The sequence below is a fragment of the Triturus cristatus genome, chromosome 4_2 (assembly GCF_964204655.1).
Source record: "Triturus cristatus chromosome 4_2, aTriCri1.1, whole genome shotgun sequence".
In the NCBI taxonomy this organism is placed as follows: Eukaryota; Metazoa; Chordata; class Amphibia; order Caudata; family Salamandridae; genus Triturus; species Triturus cristatus.
In genome coordinates, this window is record NC_140586.1 from 871,147,671 (window position 1) to 871,167,660 (window position 19,990).

At 47.6% G+C, this 19,990-nt stretch overlaps 1 protein-coding gene across 2 annotated transcripts in view; it reads right to left on the reverse strand.

Moving 5' to 3' along the window:
* CCDC17 (coiled-coil domain containing 17) overlaps positions 1 to 19,990 on the reverse strand; it is a 507,736-nt gene that overhangs the window by 373,908 nt on the left and 113,838 nt on the right. For both annotated transcript variants that reach the window (XM_085602872.1, XM_085602873.1), the window contains exons 4-5: positions 7,282 to 7,411; positions 861 to 1,014 (exon numbers count right to left, since the gene is read on the reverse strand). In XM_085602872.1, the coding sequence (XP_085458998.1) occupies positions 861 to 1,014; positions 7,282 to 7,411 (284 nt within the window). The remainder of the gene's footprint in view (positions 1 to 860; positions 1,015 to 7,281; positions 7,412 to 19,990) is intronic.

The following is a 19,990-nucleotide window of genomic DNA, read 5'->3' on the forward strand; positions in this document are numbered from 1 at the left end:
TTAACGTTGCCTGCCACTGCGCTTTATAACCGAAGGCAGATCTAAAGTGCAGTGGCAGCCAAAGTTAAAATGAAAGGGCCTTGCATGCAGTGAGTCCATTTTACCAACTCTGCTACTGCTCGGTCAGGGGCCCACTTACCTCACAACAGCAGCTGCTCCGGGAGGCCCAAATGGAAAAGAAATGCGAAGCGCGGGCAAAGCCTGGAAAAGACAGGTGGCGCCTGACTAAGAGGAAAAACGTCACGTTCTCCAGCCCGCCCTGCCCCAGCTAAACTCCCTTCAGCCAATCAGAACAGCTGGTTCGTGTGAGGGCGGGCAAGGGCTGATAGCTATCAAAGAGAATGAAGGGCTACAAAATTAAAAGCTTATATCACGTCTCAATAATTATACAGCAGCGCGAGCTACTCCCAGAGGGTCGGCGAGCTACCGGTAGCTCGCGATCGACCGGTTGGAGACCCATGGTCTATTGCATATCTTGAATACAGCATGTCTTAAAGAGACAGCGCAAACGCTGCCTTGGCGAGACCTAAAAAACACTGGTAGGAACGGGTGAAAAGAAAGAAAAGTGGTTAGAAAAAAGGAAATGTATGTAGAAAAAAGGAAAGGTGAAATGAAAGAAGGGAAAATAAAAAGATGGATGGGTGGATGGGTGGATGGATGGGTGGATTTAGATGGAAGTTGGATGGAAGGATGGATGGATGAGTGGGTGGGTGGGTGGATGTGTAGGATGGTGGAGGTGTGGGTGGGTGGATGGGTGGGTTGGTGGATGGATGGATAAGGGAAAGAAGTCCCTGTTAACTGCAGCTAGATGCTAACAAGTGCTAGCTTCTGATGAAATATCCCCCTCTCCACAGTCTCACCTGGAATCTGTCTGGATGAGCCCGATCTGGTCCCTCAAGGCGTCCAGGGCCAGCTGGTTCTTCTCTTCCTGAGTCTTGAGCTCCAGCAGCATCTGCTCGATGTGGGAGGTGGAGGAACCCTGGTTGGCAAAGGCTGAGAGTCGCCTGCGGATGTCTGGGAGGAGATCAGAAGGTATAAGAATACAATGTGTATCTTTCTGAAGGAGATCCTCAGAAGGAGTACCCATAAAGAGCCCTGCTTAGAACTTGAAGAGATGATGCCTTGAACCTTAACTTTCACATTAAACTCTGAAGCAGTCAACCTTGTTATTACAGCGCCGATCAGTGGATATCACCTGGGGCCTCCATTAATGCATTAGCAAAAGTAAAAAATAATATTTGTGCTTCGTCATAAAATGGCATGCTTGTTATGTAAAGGGAATGGGAGTATTTACTCAAAATGGAAGTTAGTATTTGGGAACAAAAAATTGTGTAGTTTATTTACTCCAACTGACGAGCTCAGATTTTCATGGTGTAGTCAGTGTATATCAATTAAACGACAGGCTGATCATTGGGGATAAAATGTGTGCATTTCTAACGTATGTTTAAAGCAGTATTAGCCCAGCCTACTATGGATCTTGAGCAACTGAGCCAAGTACCCCTTCTGCACTTGACTCTCAGTCGAAGACCGAGGTGGGGGGTGGATATAGATTTGCGGACATGGGTTAACACCTCGAAGAGCGTGCAGCAGCAGCAATAAATCAATGTGCAATCAAATACTCACTTTTATTTTTTTTAAGAAGTATTTTATTTCTAACTCTACATATTCAAAGGAAGAATACGGCATTCACAACATATTGGGCCACCAAAAGCATGCATGCACTCAGCACACACATCCCCTTTGTATGCTGCAAAGCACCGTAGGCTTTCTGTATTGTGATTGTGCCACTTGTAGGCACACATACACACAGCACACACATTCACCATGCGCATGCTGCACAACATTACAATCATCATGAATAGTACTCACTACATACGCACTACACAGCACTACATCCTTCATGTACCACTTGCATGTAGACATACACCCAGTACATGCACTCACCATGCACGCACAGCACAGCCCTGCCCTATACCAATAGTGTATCCTTGGAATGAGGATGTCCTGAGTGAGGATGCAAGCCCCCAAAATTGGGTGTGATCCTCCAAAAATGCTTCTTTCTTGTGGACTTGTTGAGTACGCTGCGACAATGTATGCGTCAAATGGCTTCTGTACTGAAGAGGTAGACTCTCCGGAGGAGCTTATGGTTAGGAAGTGGTGGAACGGCTCTGGTCTGAACTTCACACATGTATGTTTGTATACAATTATATATGCATGTATGCATGTGCCTGTACAAGGCAAACCTAGACAAGAGGCAGTGGAGCTTAGTGCTGAAGAAGATTCTAATGATTACTGACATCGCAACAACACTGGTCTACTTGTGGAAGTACAATGATAGCTGTTGGTAATGGTCTCCTGTACCCAACGCGTTCATTCATCTCATGACTGACTTGGACTTTTCTTATCAGGTGTGGGATTTAAGTAGAAGAAAACTTGAGAGGAGGATTGCTGGTTGATTCCACCTCAAACAAGAGTGTGGATGTGGGACTAGAAGAGAAGGTTCCTACTTTCAGTTCATCTCCATAAGAGAAAGGAATCATTCCTGGTACCCGCATATGTGACCTTTGCATCACCTGATCCAGGGTAGTAAAGCCCACAGACCCCACATTTGTTTGAGCCTTGGAGAGCTGTCAGAAGTACAAGCACATGCCAGTGTCACTGCTGTGCACCGTGGTCTGTGCTATGCACATTATTCCCTGTTGGGTACGAGGATCCCTGTTGGATACGAGGATTCCTGTCGAGCACCAGGATCCCTGTTGGGCACCAGAATCACTGTTGGGCACCAGGATCCCTGTTGGGCACCAGAATCCCTGTTGGGCCCCAGAATCACTGTTGGGCACCAGGATCCATGTTGGGCACCAGGATCCATGTTGGACACCAGGATCCCTGTGGAGCACCAGGATCCATGTTGGACACCAGGATCCCTGTTGGGCACCAGGATCCTTGTTAAGCACCAGAATCCCTGGTGGGTACCAGGATCACTGTTGGGCACCAGGATCCTTGTTGGGCACCAGGATCCCTGTTGGGTACAAGGATCCCTGTTGGGCACCAGATTCCCTATTGGGCACCAGGATCCCTGTTGACTACGAGGATCCCTGTTGAGCACCAGGATCTCTCTTGGGTATGAGGACCCCTGTTGGGCACCAGGATCACTGTTGGTTACAAAAATCCCTGTTGGCAATAAGGATCCCTGTTGGGTACCAGGGTCCCTGTTGGTTACAAGGATCCCTGTTGGGCACTACGATCCCTATGAGGCATGAGGATCCCTGCTGGGCACGAGGATCCCTGCGGGGCACGAGGATCCCTCTCGAGCACCAGGAGCTCTGCTACGTACATGATCCTTGTGGGGAACCATGATTGCTGATGGTCACCTTTATCACTGTAGAACAACGTGATCATAGTAGACACCATTTTCACGGAATACGCTCAAGGTGGAAAGGCAAAGACTTATTGACTTGACAGAAAAACTACAAAGAATAGAAAAGTAATTTCGAACAAAGTAAATAAACATGAGAAGTTCTGTCCATAATCTGTGGCATTCGGTGCCTGGGACCCTCTTCCCCATTCAACACAAACCGCCCCTGTTGAATGGTCTCTAACCTCAATTGAATAGAGAGCCCGGGGAAGCACAGCATAAGGGTGATCTATCAGCATTTATTTTTTTCCAACGTTTTATACAGCAAAACGTGACTCAAAGGTATCAGAGCGCTTTACATAGCACCAGTTGCATTACAGATGGACACATTAATTTTGTTAAGCACGGGGACATAAAGAGCCATATTATCAAGAACGGCGATAACAAAATCGCCAGTTTAGCGGCAGGAAACTGCCGCTAAAGCGGCGCTAAGGGGCTTGATAATATGCCCTTGAAAATTCCAATAGAAGCCCAGGTTTGATGTCCTTCACACCAGAACCTCGGCTTCTATTGGAAATCTCTAAGGCATGTTATCAAGCCCCTTATCGCCGCTTTAGCGTCCGTTTCCTGCCGCTAAACCGTCGATAATGTTATCGCCGTTCTTGATAATATGCCCCAAAGTGATTTGCCTAGAATCACAAGATGTTAAGTGTCCCCTGCCACCGCTCTAGCCGTAAGGCTACATCCTCATCCAATCCTACATCCAACGGAAGGTAGATTCCCTTAGAACCTCTAAACCTGGTGTGCTGTATCTCTTTCTGCTACATAGGTTTGCTTTCAAACAGAAAACAAGACTTTCCCGCTCTAGAACTGGCTGAGCAGCAGACTAACTTTATAACGTTCTGTCAATTACCCATAAAACTGTTAGCCTTAGCAACAATGACTCCACTGAAAATACAAGTTATTTCTCACCCAACTTCCATGGCCTGCTTATTATCAACAGGATACAAGCTAGCCTGGCTGATGAAGGGTGTTACCCAGAAACCGGTCCCAGGATGCTTATTTCCGGTTCAAGGAAGACCTGGCTTGGCAGTTCGGGCTGGACTGTTCCCATGAGGCACAGGGTCAAGACTGATTTGCATATAGCTGGGTCTGAACTGAGGTAATGAAGTGAGCTAAAGAATGATGATGGATTCAACCCAGATCTGTGACTGGGGGTGAGTGTCTGAAAAGTTTCAGCGCTCCGTCCATCATCTCCTTGTTGATGGATGGATTTGTTTGCTCCAAGTTGGCACGGTATGCCCAGATGTGGGTCACTTGCTCACTTTGCCACTGGATTCAAGCTAGCCTGGCTGATGAAGGGTGTTACCAAGAAACCGGTCCCAGGATTCTTGTTTCCGGTTCAAGGAAGACCTAGCTTGGCAGTTCGGGCTGGACTGTTCCCATGAGGCACAGGGTCAAGACTGATTTGCATATAGCTGGGTCTGAACTGAGGTGATGAAGTGAGCTAAAGAATGATGGATTCAACCCAGATCTGTGACTGGGGGTGAGTGTCTGAAAAGTTTCTGCGCCCCATCCATCATCTCCTTGTGTTTGATATTATCATCAGGAAACACCCGCAACGGAGTTTGAACGACGTCTGAGCCAATCACAGGTATGGTATGCACACAAGACTCTCCGAAGGTGGAAAGAGAAAATGTATCTATCGAGATTGCCAAGAGAAGAGCTGTTGTTGGCACTGTTTTGTTACTTTGAAGTAATTGAAGAGGTTCCGAATGTTAGGAGGTAGATATCTTAGAAGGCCCCGTGCCAGGGCCCACAGTATTCCCCTACAGCAGTACCACCCACAGCTCCTGCCACTCCTGTAGAATGGCAGTGCCACTCCTGTAGAATGGCAGTGCCACGATTACCTACTAACCATCACACCTAATCAAGTGTGACATTTTGGACTATTGCGGATCACCTCAAGCTCCCACCACGTGATGTACTCACATAAACAAATGCCGGTGCTCAACATCCATTACAAAAAATGGGGTTGTCCCAAAAAGTCAGGGACCAAGGAATCAAATTAATACAACTAACAATGATCCTGACTCAATAATTAACAAAACAGCAGTATGTCATCCCGTTAAATCTTTGTGAAATTTAGAGCTGAGTTACATTTAGAATAGCTCAAGAAACTCAATTTGACATTTCACCATGAAGCGATGCAACATCCATTATTTGATTAAACGATATTTATTTACAACAGATTTTTTAGATTTCTCAACCGGAGAGACGCCACGGGAAGCACGTACTGCATTAGAGGCAGAACGGCCAGTGTCCGGAAACGAGAAGCCCAATTGAACTCCGTTTCCCAACTGAAGGCCAGATACACTGCAGAACGGATTGAGTCCGCGTTGCAGTTTCGAGTGTCTGTGAAACGTACCCGACAGGACCACTCACATGGTCATTGAATTACTGATACTAGTGATCTATGGTAGAGTTACACCTGGATTCACACTAGACCATTAAGTCAAGCTGAGGACTTCGTCAGGTTGCCCCTCTTCCCCTGTTGTCCTGAAGAAGACCCGCATGGTCAAGGCATCAAATTACCTTTGTACCCTAAGACGGGTCGAAACGTCGACACCCCCTTGTTATTGAGCCTGGTACACGTCTTTTCCCTAACGTGCCACAATATGAATTGAATTCTGTACACGAAAATTGAAATTGGTTGTTTGACACGTGACCGGGACACCTTGTACGGTGAATTGTAACCGTGTATTTTGTCAATCATTTTAATAATTCTTCTAGTGTTCCTTGAAAATTTCTCTCTTCACACATTCACCTCTCAGCACTTTTACCTTATGCACGTTCCCTCTGGAGCAACCATGCGCCGAACTTTATATAATCTAAAAAATCTGTTGTAAATAAATATCGTTTAATCAAATAATGGATGTTGCATCGCTTCATGGTGAAATGTCAAATTGAATTTCTTGAGCTATTCTAAATGTAACTCAGCTCTAAATTTCACAAAGATTTAACGGGTGCTCAACATCGGCAAACACCGGCACAAATGAAGCTGAAGTTGATCCCATACATTCTGCTGATAGCGGATCAGAGCCCATGTTCAAGCACTCGCATTAATGGAAGCTGGGAGGGCACACCACCCGTTGATGCCCAGACGTTTCCTGGCACAGGTCTGGGGCGCTGGAACTCTAATCAGTTCTAAATGAGACACTGTCCTCGTCACTTGACGCGTGTTATGCTGGAAGCACGTCTCTATCACAAAAGCACCAACATGCTACTTAGATCTCGACGATGAAAGTTACGATAGCCCCGGGATCACTGCCCTACAGTCTAATCCATGACAGAATAACCTCTAAAACTATTTTTATTGTTGTAATAAACGTTCTCTAGAGGCTTGTTTCTGCAAACACATCTGGTGCTGACCTCTTGTGTCACCTGTAGGTCATAAGTACAAATCATAGTAAGGCCGCCCAAAACTTTTGTCCATCTTAGGTCGTTCAATTATATAACTCTGAGTTGGACGATAATAGCACCAGTGATTCACATCAACTGGAAACAGCAAAACTTTCAACACAACTTGAAACAGCAAAACTTGCATCAATTACAGCAACCGGAAACAGCAAAACCTGCATCACAGCAACCGGAAACAGCAAAACTTGCATCACAGCAACCGGAAACAGCAAAACCTGCATCACAGCAACCGGAAACAGCAGATCATGTATCTGTGTAATAAACTGCAGTGTGATAAAACCATTTATTATGACTTCTTTAAGCGACGTCATTTCCTTCTCGGTGCAGATCCAGCCCTGCAGCCTACACAAGTCTGGCTTTTCATCGTAGGACGTCTCTGCCTGGAACTAACTGCCTTACAGCTAGGCACCCAGTGACCTTCGCCGACCAGTGCGACCTGAACTCACCTTCCCGCTGCAGCTCCAGGGCCCGGTTCCTCTCCTGGATGTCGCACAGGTGGCGTTCATGTGCTTCGGACATCTCCTGCAGACGTTCCCGGTACTCACGGTCCAACTGCAGCCGGGGGCTGAGCTCTACCTGCGAGACAAGAGGAAAAGAGAGACTGTCTGTGTTACCCAAGGATGCCATCACTTCTGTACTATTCCACAGCATCCTCTTGTACCAGGGATGCTATCACTTCTGTACTATTCCACAGCACACTCTTGTACCAAAGGATGCTATCACTTCTGCACTATTCCATAGCGCCCTCTTGTACCCAAGGATGCTATCACTTCTGCACTATTCCACAGCACCCTCTTGTACCAAAGGATGCTATCACTTCTGCACTATTCCACAGCGCCCTCTTGTACCAAAGGATGCTATCACTTCTGCACTATTCCACAGCACCCTCTTGTACCAAAGGATGCTATCACTTCTGCACTATTCCACAGCACCCTCTTGTACCAAAGGATGCTATCACTTCTGCACTATTCCACAGCACCCTCTTGTACCAAAGGATGCTATCAGTTCTGCACTATTCCACAGCACCCTCTTGTACCCAAGGATGCTATCACTTCTGCACTATTCCACAGCACCCTCTTGTACCAAAGGATGCTATCACTTCTGCACTATTCCACAGCACCCTCTTGTACCAAAGGATGCTATCAGTTCTGCACTATTCCACAGCACCCTCTTGTACCCAAGGATGCTATCACTTCTGCACTATTCCACAGCGCCCTCTTGCACCAAAGGATGCTATCACTTCTGTACTATTCCATAGCGCCCTCTTGTACCCAAGGATGCTATCAGTTCTGCACTACTCCACAGCACCCTCTTGTACCCAAGGATGCTATCACTTCTGTACTATTCCATAGCGCCCTCTTGTACCCAAGGATGCTATTACTTCTGCACTATTCCACAGCACCCTCTTGTACCCAAGGATGCTATCACTTCTGTACTATTCCATAGCACCCTCTTGTACCCAAGGATGCTATCACTTCTGTACTATTCCATAGTGCCCTCTTGTACCCAAGGATGCTATTACTTCTGCACTATTCCACAGCACCCTCTTGTACCCAAGGATGCTATCACTTCTGCACTATTCCACAGCGCCCTCTTGTACCCAAGGATGCTATTACTTCTGCACTATTCCACAGCACCCTCTTGTACCCAAGGATGCTATCACTTCTGCACTATTCCACAGCGCCCTCTTGTACCAAAGGATGCTATCACTTCTGCTCTATTCCACAGCGCCCTCTTGTACCCAAGGATGCTATCAGTTCTGCACTATTCCACAGCACCCTCTTGTACCCAAGGATGCTATCACTTCGGGACTATTCCACATCACCCTCTTGTACCCAGGGATGCCATCACTTCTGTACTATTCCACAGCACCCTCTTGTACCCAAGGATGCTATCACTTCTGTACTATTCCACAGCGCCCTCTTGTACCAAAGGATGCTATCACATCTGGACCATTCCACAGCACCCTCTTGTACCCAAGGAAGCCATTACTTCTCTACTATTCCACAGCACCCTCTTGTACACAGGGATGCTATCACTTCTGCACTATTCCACAGCACCCTCTTGTACCAAAGGATGCTATCACTTCTGCACTATTCCACAGCACCCTCTTGTACCCAAGGATGCTATCACTTCTGCACTATTCCACAGCGCCCTCTTGTACCAAAGGATGCTATCACTTCTGTACTATTCCACAGCACCCTCTTGTACCCAAGGAAGCCATTACTTCTGTACTATTCCACAGCACCCTCTTGTACCCAAGGATGCTATCACCTCTGGACTATTCCACAGCACCCTCTTGTACCCAAGGAAGCCATTACTTCTGTACTATTCCACTGCGCCCTCTTGTACCCAAGGATGCTATCACTTCGGGACTATTCCACAGCACCCTCTTGTACCCAGGGATGCTATCACTTCTGCACTATTCCACAGCACCCTCTTGTACCCAAGGAAGCCATTACTTCTGTACTATTCCACAGCACCCTCTTGTACCCAAGGATGCTATCACCTCTGGACTATTCCACAGCACCCTCTTGTACCCAAGGAAGCCATTACTTCTGTACTATTCCACTGCGCCCTCTTGTACCCAAGGATGCTATCACTTCGGGACTATTCCACAGTGCCCTCTTGTACCAAAGGATGCTATCACCTCTGGACTATTCCACAGCACCCTCTTGTACCCAAGGATGCTATCACCTCTGGACTATTCCACAGCACCCTCTTGTACCCAAGGAAGCCATTACTTCTGTACTATTCCACAGCGCCCTCTTGTACCCAAGGATGCTATCACTTCGGGACTATTCCACAGCACCCTCTTGTACCAGGGATGCTATCACTTCTGTACTATTCCACAGCGCCCTCTTGTACCCAAGGATGCTATCACCTCTGGACTATTCCACAGCACCCTCTTGTACCCAAGGATGCTATCACTTCGGGACTATTCCACAGCACCCTCTTGTACCAGGGATGCTATCACTTCTGTACTATTCCACAGCGCCCTCTTGTACCCAAGGATGCTATAACTTCTGGACTTTTCCACAGCACCCTCTTGTACCCAGGGATGCCATCACTTCTGTACTATTCCACAGCATCCTCTTTTACCCAGGTATGCTATCACTTCTGTACTATTCCACAGCACCCTCTTGTACCCAGGGATGCTATCACTTCTGTACTATTCCACAGTACCCTCTTGTACCCAAGGATGCTATCACTTCTGTACTATTCCACAGCACCCTCTTGTACCCAGGGATGCTATCACTTCTGTACTATTCCACAGCACCCTCTTGTACCCAAGGATGCTATCACTTCTGTACTATTCCACAGCACCCTCTTGTACCCAAGGATGCTATCACTTCTGTACTATTCCACAGCACCCTCTTGTACCCAGGGATGCCATCACTTCTGTACTATTCCACAGCATCCTCTTGTACCCAGGGATGCTATCACTTCTGTACTATTCCACAGCACACTCTTGTACCCAGGGATGCTATCACTTCTGTACTATTCCACAGTACCCTCTTGTACCCAAGGATGCTATCACTTCTGTACTATTCCACAGCACCCTCTTGTACCCAGGGATGCTATCACTTCTGTACTATTCCACAGCACCCTCTTGTACCCAAGGATGCTATCACTTCTGTACTATTCCACAGCACCCTCTTGTACCCAAGGATGCTATCACTTCTGCACTATTCCACAGCGCCCTCTTGTACCAAAGGATGCTATCACCTCTGGACTATTCCACAGCACCCTCTTGTACCCAAGGAAGCCATTACTTCTGTACTATTCCACAGCGCCCTCTTGTACCCAAGGATGCTATCACTTCTGCACTATTCCACAGCACCCTCTTGTACCAAAGGATGCTATCACTTCTGCACTATTCCACAGCACCCTCTTGTACCAAAGGATGCTATCACTTCTGTACTATTCCATAGCGCCCTCTTGTACCCAAGGATGCTATCACTTCTGTACTATTCCACAGCGCCCTCTTGTACCCAAGGATGCTATAACTTCTGGACTATTTCACAGCACCCTCTTGTACCCAAATTTGCTATCACTTCTGCACTATTCCACAGCACCCACTTGTACCCAAGGATGCTATCACTTCTGCACTATTCCACAGCATCCTCTTGTACCCAGGGATGCTATCACTTCTGTACTATTCCACAGCACCCTCTTGTACCCAAGGATGCTATCACTTCTGCACTATTCCACAGCACCCTTTTGTACCCAAGGATGCTATTACTTCTGCACTATTCCACAGCACCCTCTTGTACCCAAGGATGCTATCACTTCTGCACTATTCCACAGCGCCCTCTTGTACCAAAGGATGCTATCACTTCTGTACTATTCCATAGCGCCCTCTTGTACCAAAGGATGCTATCACTTCTGTACTATTCCACAGCACCCTCTTGTACCCAAGGATGCTATCACTTCGGGACTATTCCACAGCACCCTCTTGTACCCAAGGATGCTATCACTTCTGTACTATTCCACAGCGCCCTCTTGTACCCAAGGATGCTATAAATTCTGGACTATTTCACAGCACCCTCTTGTACCCAAAGTTGCTATCACTTCTGCACTATTCCACAGCACCCACGTATACCCAAGGATGCTATCACTTCTGCACTATTCCACAGCACCCTCTTGTACCCAAGGATGCTATCACTTCTGTACTATTCCACAGCACCCTCTTGTACCCAAGGATGCTATAAGTTCTGCACTATTCCACAGCGCCCTCTTGTACCCAAGGATGCTTTCACTTCTGTACTATTCCACAGCACCCTTTTGTACCCAAGGATGCTATCACTTCTGGACTATTCCACAGCGCCCTCTTGTACTCAAGGATGCTATAAGTTCTACACTATTCCACAGCACCCACTTGTGCCCAAGGACGCTATCAGTTCTGCACTATTCCACAGCACCCACTTGTACCCAAGGATGCTATCACTTCGGGATTATTCCACCGCACCCTCTTGTACCCAAGGATGCTATCACTTCGGGACTATTCCACAGCATCCTCTTGTTCCCAAGGATGCTATCACTTCTGGACTATTCCACAGCACCCTCTTGTACCCAAGGATGCTATCAGTTCTGCATTATTCCACAGCACCCACTTGTACCCACGGATGCTATCAGTTCTGCACTATTCCACAGCACCCTTTTGTACCCAAGGAAGTTATCACCTCTGGACTATTCCACAGCACCCTCTTGTACCCAGGGATGTTATCACTCCTGCACTATTCCACAGCACCCTCTTGTACCCAAGGATGCTATCAGTTCTGCACTATTCCACAGCACCCTCTTGTACCCAAGGATGCTATCACTTCTGCACTATTCCACAGCACCCTCCTGTACCCAAGGATGCTATCACTCCTTCACTATTCCACAGCACCCTCTTGTACCAAAAGATGCTATAAGTTCTGCACTATTCCACAGCACCCACGTGTACCCAAGGATGCTATCACTCCTGCACTATTCCACAGCACCCTCTCGTACCCAAGGATGCTATCAGTTCTGGACTATTCCACAGCACCCTCTTGTACCCAAGGATGCTATCACGTCTGCACTATTCCACAGCACCCTCTTGTACCCAAGGATGCTATCACTTCTGTACTATCCCACAGCACCCTCATGTACCCAGGGATGCTATCACTCCTGCACTATTCCACAGCACCCACTTGTACCCAAGGATGCTATCAGTTCTGCACTATTCCACAGCACCCACTTGTACCCAAGGATGCTATCACCTCTGGACTATTCCACAGCATCCTCTTGTACCCAAGGATGCTATCACTTCTGCACTATTCCACAGCGCCCTCTTGTACCAAAGGATGCTATCACTTCTGTACTATTCCATAGCGCCCTCTTGTACCCAAGGATGCTATCTGTTTCTGCACTATTCCACAGCATCCTCTTGTACCCAAGGATGCTATCGCTCCTGCACTATACCACAGCACCCTCTTGTACCAAACTATGCTATAAGTTCTGCACTATTGCATAGCACCCTCTTGTACCCAAGGATGCTATACGTTCTGCACTATTCCACAGCACCCTCTTGTACCCAAGAATGCTATGACTCCTGCACTATTCCACAGCACCCTCTTGTACCCAAGGATGCTATCAGTTCTGGACTATTCCACAGCACTCTCTTGTACCCAAGGATGCTATTACATCTGCACTATTCCATAGCACCCTCTTGTACCCAAGGATGCTATAACGTCTGCACTATTCCACAGCACCCTCTTGTACCCAAGGATGCTATCACTTCTGCACTATTCCACAGCACCCTCTTGTACCCAAGGATGCTATCAGTTCTGCACTATTCCACAGCACCCTCTTGTACCCAAGGATGCTATCACTCCTGCACTATTCTACAGTATCCTCTTGTACCCAAGGATGCTATCACTTCTGCACTATTCCACAGCACCCTCTTGTATCCAAGGATGCTATCACTTCTGTACTATTCCACAGCACCCTCTTGTACCCAGGGATGCCATCACTTCTGTACTATTCCACAGCATCCTCTTGTACCCAGGGATGCTATCACTTCTGTACTATTCCACAGCACACTCTTGTACCCAGGGATGCTATCACTTCTGACTATTCCACAGTACCCTCTTGTACCCAAGGATGCTATCACTTCTGTACTATTCCACAGCACCCTCTTGTACCCAGGGATGCTATCACTTCTGTACTATTCCACAGCACCCTCTTGTACCCAAGGATGCTATCACTTCTGTACTATTCCACAGCACCCTCTTGTACCCAAGGATGCTATCACTTCTGCACTATTCCACAGCGCCCTCTTGTACCAAAGGATGCTATCACCTCTGGACTATTCCACAGCACCCTCTTGTACCCAAGGAAGCCATTACTTCTGTACTATTCCACAGCGCCCTCTTGTACCCAAGGATGCTATCACTTCTGCACTATTCCACAGCACCCTCTTGTACCAAAGGATGCTATCACTTCTGCACTATTCCACAGCACCCTCTTGTACCAAAGGATGCTATCACTTCTGTACTATTCCATAGCGCCCTCTTGTACCCAAGGATGCTATCACTTCTGTACTATTCCACAGCGCCCTCTTGTACCCAAGGATGCTATAACTTCTGGACTATTTCACAGCACCCTCTTGTACCCAAATTTGCTATCACTTCTGCACTATTCCACAGCACCCACTTGTACCCAAGGATGCTATCACTTCTGCACTATTCCACAGCATCCTCTTGTACCCAGGGATGCTATCACTTCTGTACTATTCCACAGCACCCTCTTGTACCCAAGGATGCTATCACTTCTGCACTATTCCACAGCACCCTTTTGTACCCAAGGATGCTATTACTTCTGCACTATTCCACAGCACCCTCTTGTACCCAAGGATGCTATCACTTCTGCACTATTCCACAGCGCCCTCTTGTACCAAAGGATGCTATCACTTCTGTACTATTCCATAGCGCCCTCTTGTACCAAAGGATGCTATCACTTCTGTACTATTCCACAGCACCCTCTTGTACCCAAGGATGCTATCACTTCGGGACTATTCCACAGCACCCTCTTGTACCCAAGGATGCTATCACTTCTGTACTATTCCACAGCGCCCTCTTGTACCCAAGGATGCTATAAATTCTGGACTATTTCACAGCACCCTCTTGTACCCAAAGTTGCTATCACTTCTGCACTATTCCACAGCACCCACGTATACCCAAGGATGCTATCACTTCTGCACTATTCCACAGCACCCTCTTGTACCCAAGGATGCTATCACTTCTGTACTATTCCACAGCACCCTCTTGTACCCAAGGATGCTATAAGTTCTGCACTATTCCACAGCGCCCTCTTGTACCCAAGGATGCTTTCACTTCTGTACTATTCCACAGCACCCTTTTGTACCCAAGGATGCTATCACTTCTGGACTATTCCACAGCGCCCTCTTGTACTCAAGGATGCTATAAGTTCTACACTATTCCACAGCACCCACTTGTGCCCAAGGACGCTATCAGTTCTGCACTATTCCACAGCACCCACTTGTACCCAAGGATGCTATCACTTCGGGATTATTCCACAGCACCCTCTTGTACCCAAGGATGCTATCACTTCGGGACTATTCCACAGCATCCTCTTGTTCCCAAGGATGCTATCACTTCTGGACTATTCCACAGCACCCTCTTGTACCCAAGGATGCTATCAGTTCTGCATTATTCCACAGCACCCACTTGTACCCACGGATGCTATCAGTTCTGCACTATTCCACAGCACCCTTTTGTACCCAAGGAAGTTATCACCTCTGGACTATTCCACAGCACCCTCTTGTACCCAGGGATGTTATCACTCCTGCACTATTCCACAGCACCCTCTTGTACCCAAGGATGCTATCAGTTCTGCACTATTCCACAGCACCCTCTTGTACCCAAGGATGCTATCACTTCTGCACTATTCCACAGCACCCTCCTGTACCCAAGGATGCTATCACTCCTTCACTATTCCACAGCACCCTCTTGTACCAAAAGATGCTATAAGTTCTGCACTATTCCACAGCACCCACGTGTACCCAAGGATGCTATCACTCCTGCACTATTCCACAGCACCCTCTCGTACCCAAGGATGCTATCAGTTCTGGACTATTCCACAGCACCCTCTTGTACCCAAGGATGCTATCACGTCTGCACTATTCCACAGCACCCTCTTGTACCCAAGGATGCTATCACTTCTGTACTATCCCACAGCACCCTCATGTACCCAGGGATGCTATCACTCCTGCACTATTCCACAGCACCCACTTGTACCCAAGGATGCTATCAGTTCTGCACTATTCCACAGCACCCACTTGTACCCAAGGATGCTATCACCTCTGGACTATTCCACAGCATCCTCTTGTACCCAAGGATGCTATCACTTCTGCACTATTCCACAGCGCCCTCTTGTACCAAAGGATGCTATCACTTCTGTACTATTCCATAGCGCCCTCTTGTACCCAAGGATGCTATCTGTTTCTGCACTATTCCACAGCATCCTCTTGTACCCAAGGATGCTATCGCTCCTGCACTATACCACAGCACCCTCTTGTACCAAACTATGCTATAAGTTCTGCACTATTGCATAGCACCCTCTTGTACCCAAGGATGCTATACGTTCTGCACTATTCCACAGCACCCTCTTGTACCCAAGAATGCTATGACTCCTGCACTATTCCACAGCACCCTCTTGTACCCAAGGATGCTATCAGTTCTGGACTATTCCACAGCACTCTCTTGTACCCAAGGATGCTATTACATCTGCACTATTCCATAGCACCCTCTTGTACCCAAGGATGCTATAACGTCTGCACTATTCCACAGCACCCTCTTGTACCCAAGGATGCTATCACTTCTGCACTATTCCACAGCACCCTCTTGTACCCAAGGATGCTATCAGTTCTGCACTATTCCACAGCACCCTCTTGTACCCAAGGATGCTATCACTCCTGCACTATTCTACAGTATCCTCTTGTACCCAAGGATGCTATCACTTCTGCACTATTCCACAGCACCCTCTTGTATCCAAGGATGCTATCACTTCTGTACTATTCCACAGCGCCCTCTTGTACCAAAGAATGCTATCACTTCTGTACTATTCCATAGCGCCCTCTTGTACCCAGGGATGCTATCAGTTCTGCACTATTCCACAGCACCCTCTTGTACCCAAGGATGCTATCACTTCGGGACTATTCCACAGCACCCTCTTGTACCCAAGGATGCTATCACTTCTGTACTATTCCACAGCGCCCTCTTGTACCCAAGGATGCTATAACTTCTGGACTATTTCACAGCACCCTCTTGTACCCAAAGTTGCTATCACTTCTGCACTATTCCACAGCACCCACGTGTACCCAAGGATGCTATCACTTCTGCACTATTCCACAGCACCCTCTTGTACCCAGGGATGCTATCACTTCTGTACTATTCCACAGCACCCTCTTGTACCCAAGGATGCTATCACTTCTGCACTATTCCACAGCACCCTTTTGTACCCAAGGATGCTATTACTTCTGCACTATTCCACAGCACCCTCTTGTACCCAAGGATGCTATCACTTCTGCACTATTCAACAGCGCCCTCTTGTACCAAAGGATGCTATCACTTCTGTACTATTCCATAGCGCCCTCTTGTACCCAAGGATGCTATCAGTTCTGCACTATTCCACAGCACCCTCTTGTACCCAAGGATGCTATCACTTCGGGACTAATACACAGCACCCTCTTGTACCCAAGGATGCTATCACTTCTGTACTATTCCACATCACCCTCTTGTACCCAAGGATGCTATCACTTCTGTACTATTCCACAGCACCCTCTTGTACCCAAGGATGCTATCACTTCTGCACTATTCCACAGCACCCTTTTGTACCCAAGGATGCTATTACTTCTGCACTATTCCACAGCACCCTCTTGTACCCAAGGATGCTATCACTTCTGCACTATTCCACAGCGCCCTCTTGTACCAAAGGATGCTATCACTTCTGTACTATTCCATAGCGCCCTCTTGTACCCAAGGATGCTATCAGTTCTGCACTATTCCACAGCACCCTCTTGTACCCAAGGATGCTATCCCTTCGGGACTATTCCACAGTACCCTCTTGTACCCAAGGATGCTATCACTTCGATACTATTCCACAGCGCCCTCTTGTACCCAAGGATGCTATAACTTCTGGACTATTTCACAGCACCCTCTTGTACCCAAAGTTGCTATCACTTCTGCACTATTCCACAGCACCCACTTGTACCCAAGGATGCTATCACTTCTGCACTATTCCACAGCACCCTCTTGTACCCAAGGATGCTATCACTTCTGTACTATTCCACAGCACCCTCTTGTACCCAAGGATGCTATAAGTTCTGCACTATTCCGCAGCGCCCTCTTGTACCCAAGGATGCTTTCACTTCTGTACTATTCCACAGCACCCTTTTGTACCCAAGGATGCTATCACTTCTGGACTATTCCACAGCACCCTCTTGTACCCAAGGATGCTATAAGTGCTACACTATTCCACAGCACCCACTTGTACCCAAGGATGCTATCAGTTCTGCACTATTCCACATCACCCACTTGTACCCAAGGATGCTATCACTTCGGGACTATTCCACAGCACCCTCTTGTACCCAAGGATGCTATCACTTCGGGACTATTCCACAGCATCCTCTTGTACCCAAGGATGCTATCACTTCTGGACTATTCCACAGCACCCTCTTGTACCCAAGGATGCTATCAGTTCTGCACTATTCTACAGCACCCACTTGTACCCAAGGATGCTATCAGTTCTGCACTATTCCACAGCACCCTCTTGTACCCAAGGATGCTATCACTTCTGCACTATTCCACAGCACCCTCCTGTACCCAAGGATGCTATCACTCCTTCACTATTCCACAGCACCCTCTTGTACCAAAAGATGCTATAAGTTCTGCACTATTCCACAGCACCCACGTGTACCCAAGGATGCTATCACTCCTGCACTATTCCACAGCACCCTCTCGTACCCAAGGATGCTATCAGTTCTGGACTATTCCACAGCACCCTCTTGTACCCAAGGATGCTATCACGTCTGCACTATTCCACAGCACCCTCTTGTACCCAAGGATGCTATCACTTCTGCACTATTCCACAGCACCCTCTTGTATCCAAGGATGCTATCACTTCTGTACTATCCCACAGCACCCTCATGTACCCAGGGATGCTATCACTCCTGCACTATTCCACAGCACCCACTTGTACCCAAGGATGCTATCTGTTCTGCACTATTCCACAGCACCCTCTTGTACCCAAGGATGCTATCACTCCTGCACTATACCACAGCACCCTCTTGTACCAAACTATGCTATAAGTTCTGCACTATTGCATAGCACCCTCTTGTACCCAAGGATGCTATACGTTCTGCACTATTCCACAGCACCCTCTTGTACCCAAGAATGCTATGACTCCTGCACTATTCCACAGCACCCTCTTATACCCAAGGATGCTATCACTTCGGGACTATTCCACAGCACCCTCTTGTACCCAAGGATGCTATCACTTCTGTACTATCCCACAGCACCCTCATGTACCCAGGGATGCTATCACTCCTGCACTATTCCACAGCACCCACTTGTACCCAAGGATGCTATCTGTTCTGCACTATTCCACAGCACCCTCTTGTACCCAAGGATGCTATCACTCCTGCACTATACCACAGCACCCTCTTGTACCAAACTATGCTATAAGTTCTGCACTATTGCATAGCACCCTCTTGTACCCAAGGATGCTATACGTTCTGCACTATTCCACAGCACCCTCTTGTACCCAAGAATGCTATCACTTCTGCACTATTCCACAGCACCCACTTGTACCCAAGGATGCTATCACCTCTGGACTATTCCACAGCACCCTCTTGTACCCAAGGATGCTATCACTTCTGTACTATTCCATAGCGCCCTCTTGTACCCAAGGATGCTATCTGTTTCTGCACTATTCCACAGCATCCTCTTGTACCCAAGGATGCTATCGCTCCTGCACTATACCACAGCACCCTCTTGTACCAAACTATGCTATAAGTTCTGCACTATTGCATAGCACCCTCTTGTACCCAAGGATGCTATACGTTCTGCACTATTCCACAGCACCCTCTTGTACCCAAGAATGCTATGACTCCTGCACTATTCCACAGCACCCTCTTGTACCCAAGGATGCTATCAGTTCTGGACTATTCCACAGCACTCTCTTGTACCCAAGGATGCTATTACATCTGCACTATTCCATAGCACCCTCTTGTACCCAAGGATGCTATCACTTCTGGACTATTCCACAGCACCCTCTTGTACCCAAGGATGCTATCAGTTCTGCACTATTCCACAGCACCCACTTGTACCCAAGGATGCTATCAGTTCTGCACTATTCCACAGCACCCTCTTGTACCCAAGGATGCTATCACTTCTGCACTATTCCACAGCACCCTCCTGTACCCAAGGATGCTATCACTCCTTCACTATTCCACAGCACCCTCTTGTACCAAAAGATGCTATAAGTTCTGCACTATTCCACAGCACCCACGTGTACCCAAGGATGCTATCACTCCTGCACTATTCCACAGCACCCTCTCGTACCCAAGGATGCTATCAGTTCTGGACTATTCCACAGCACCCT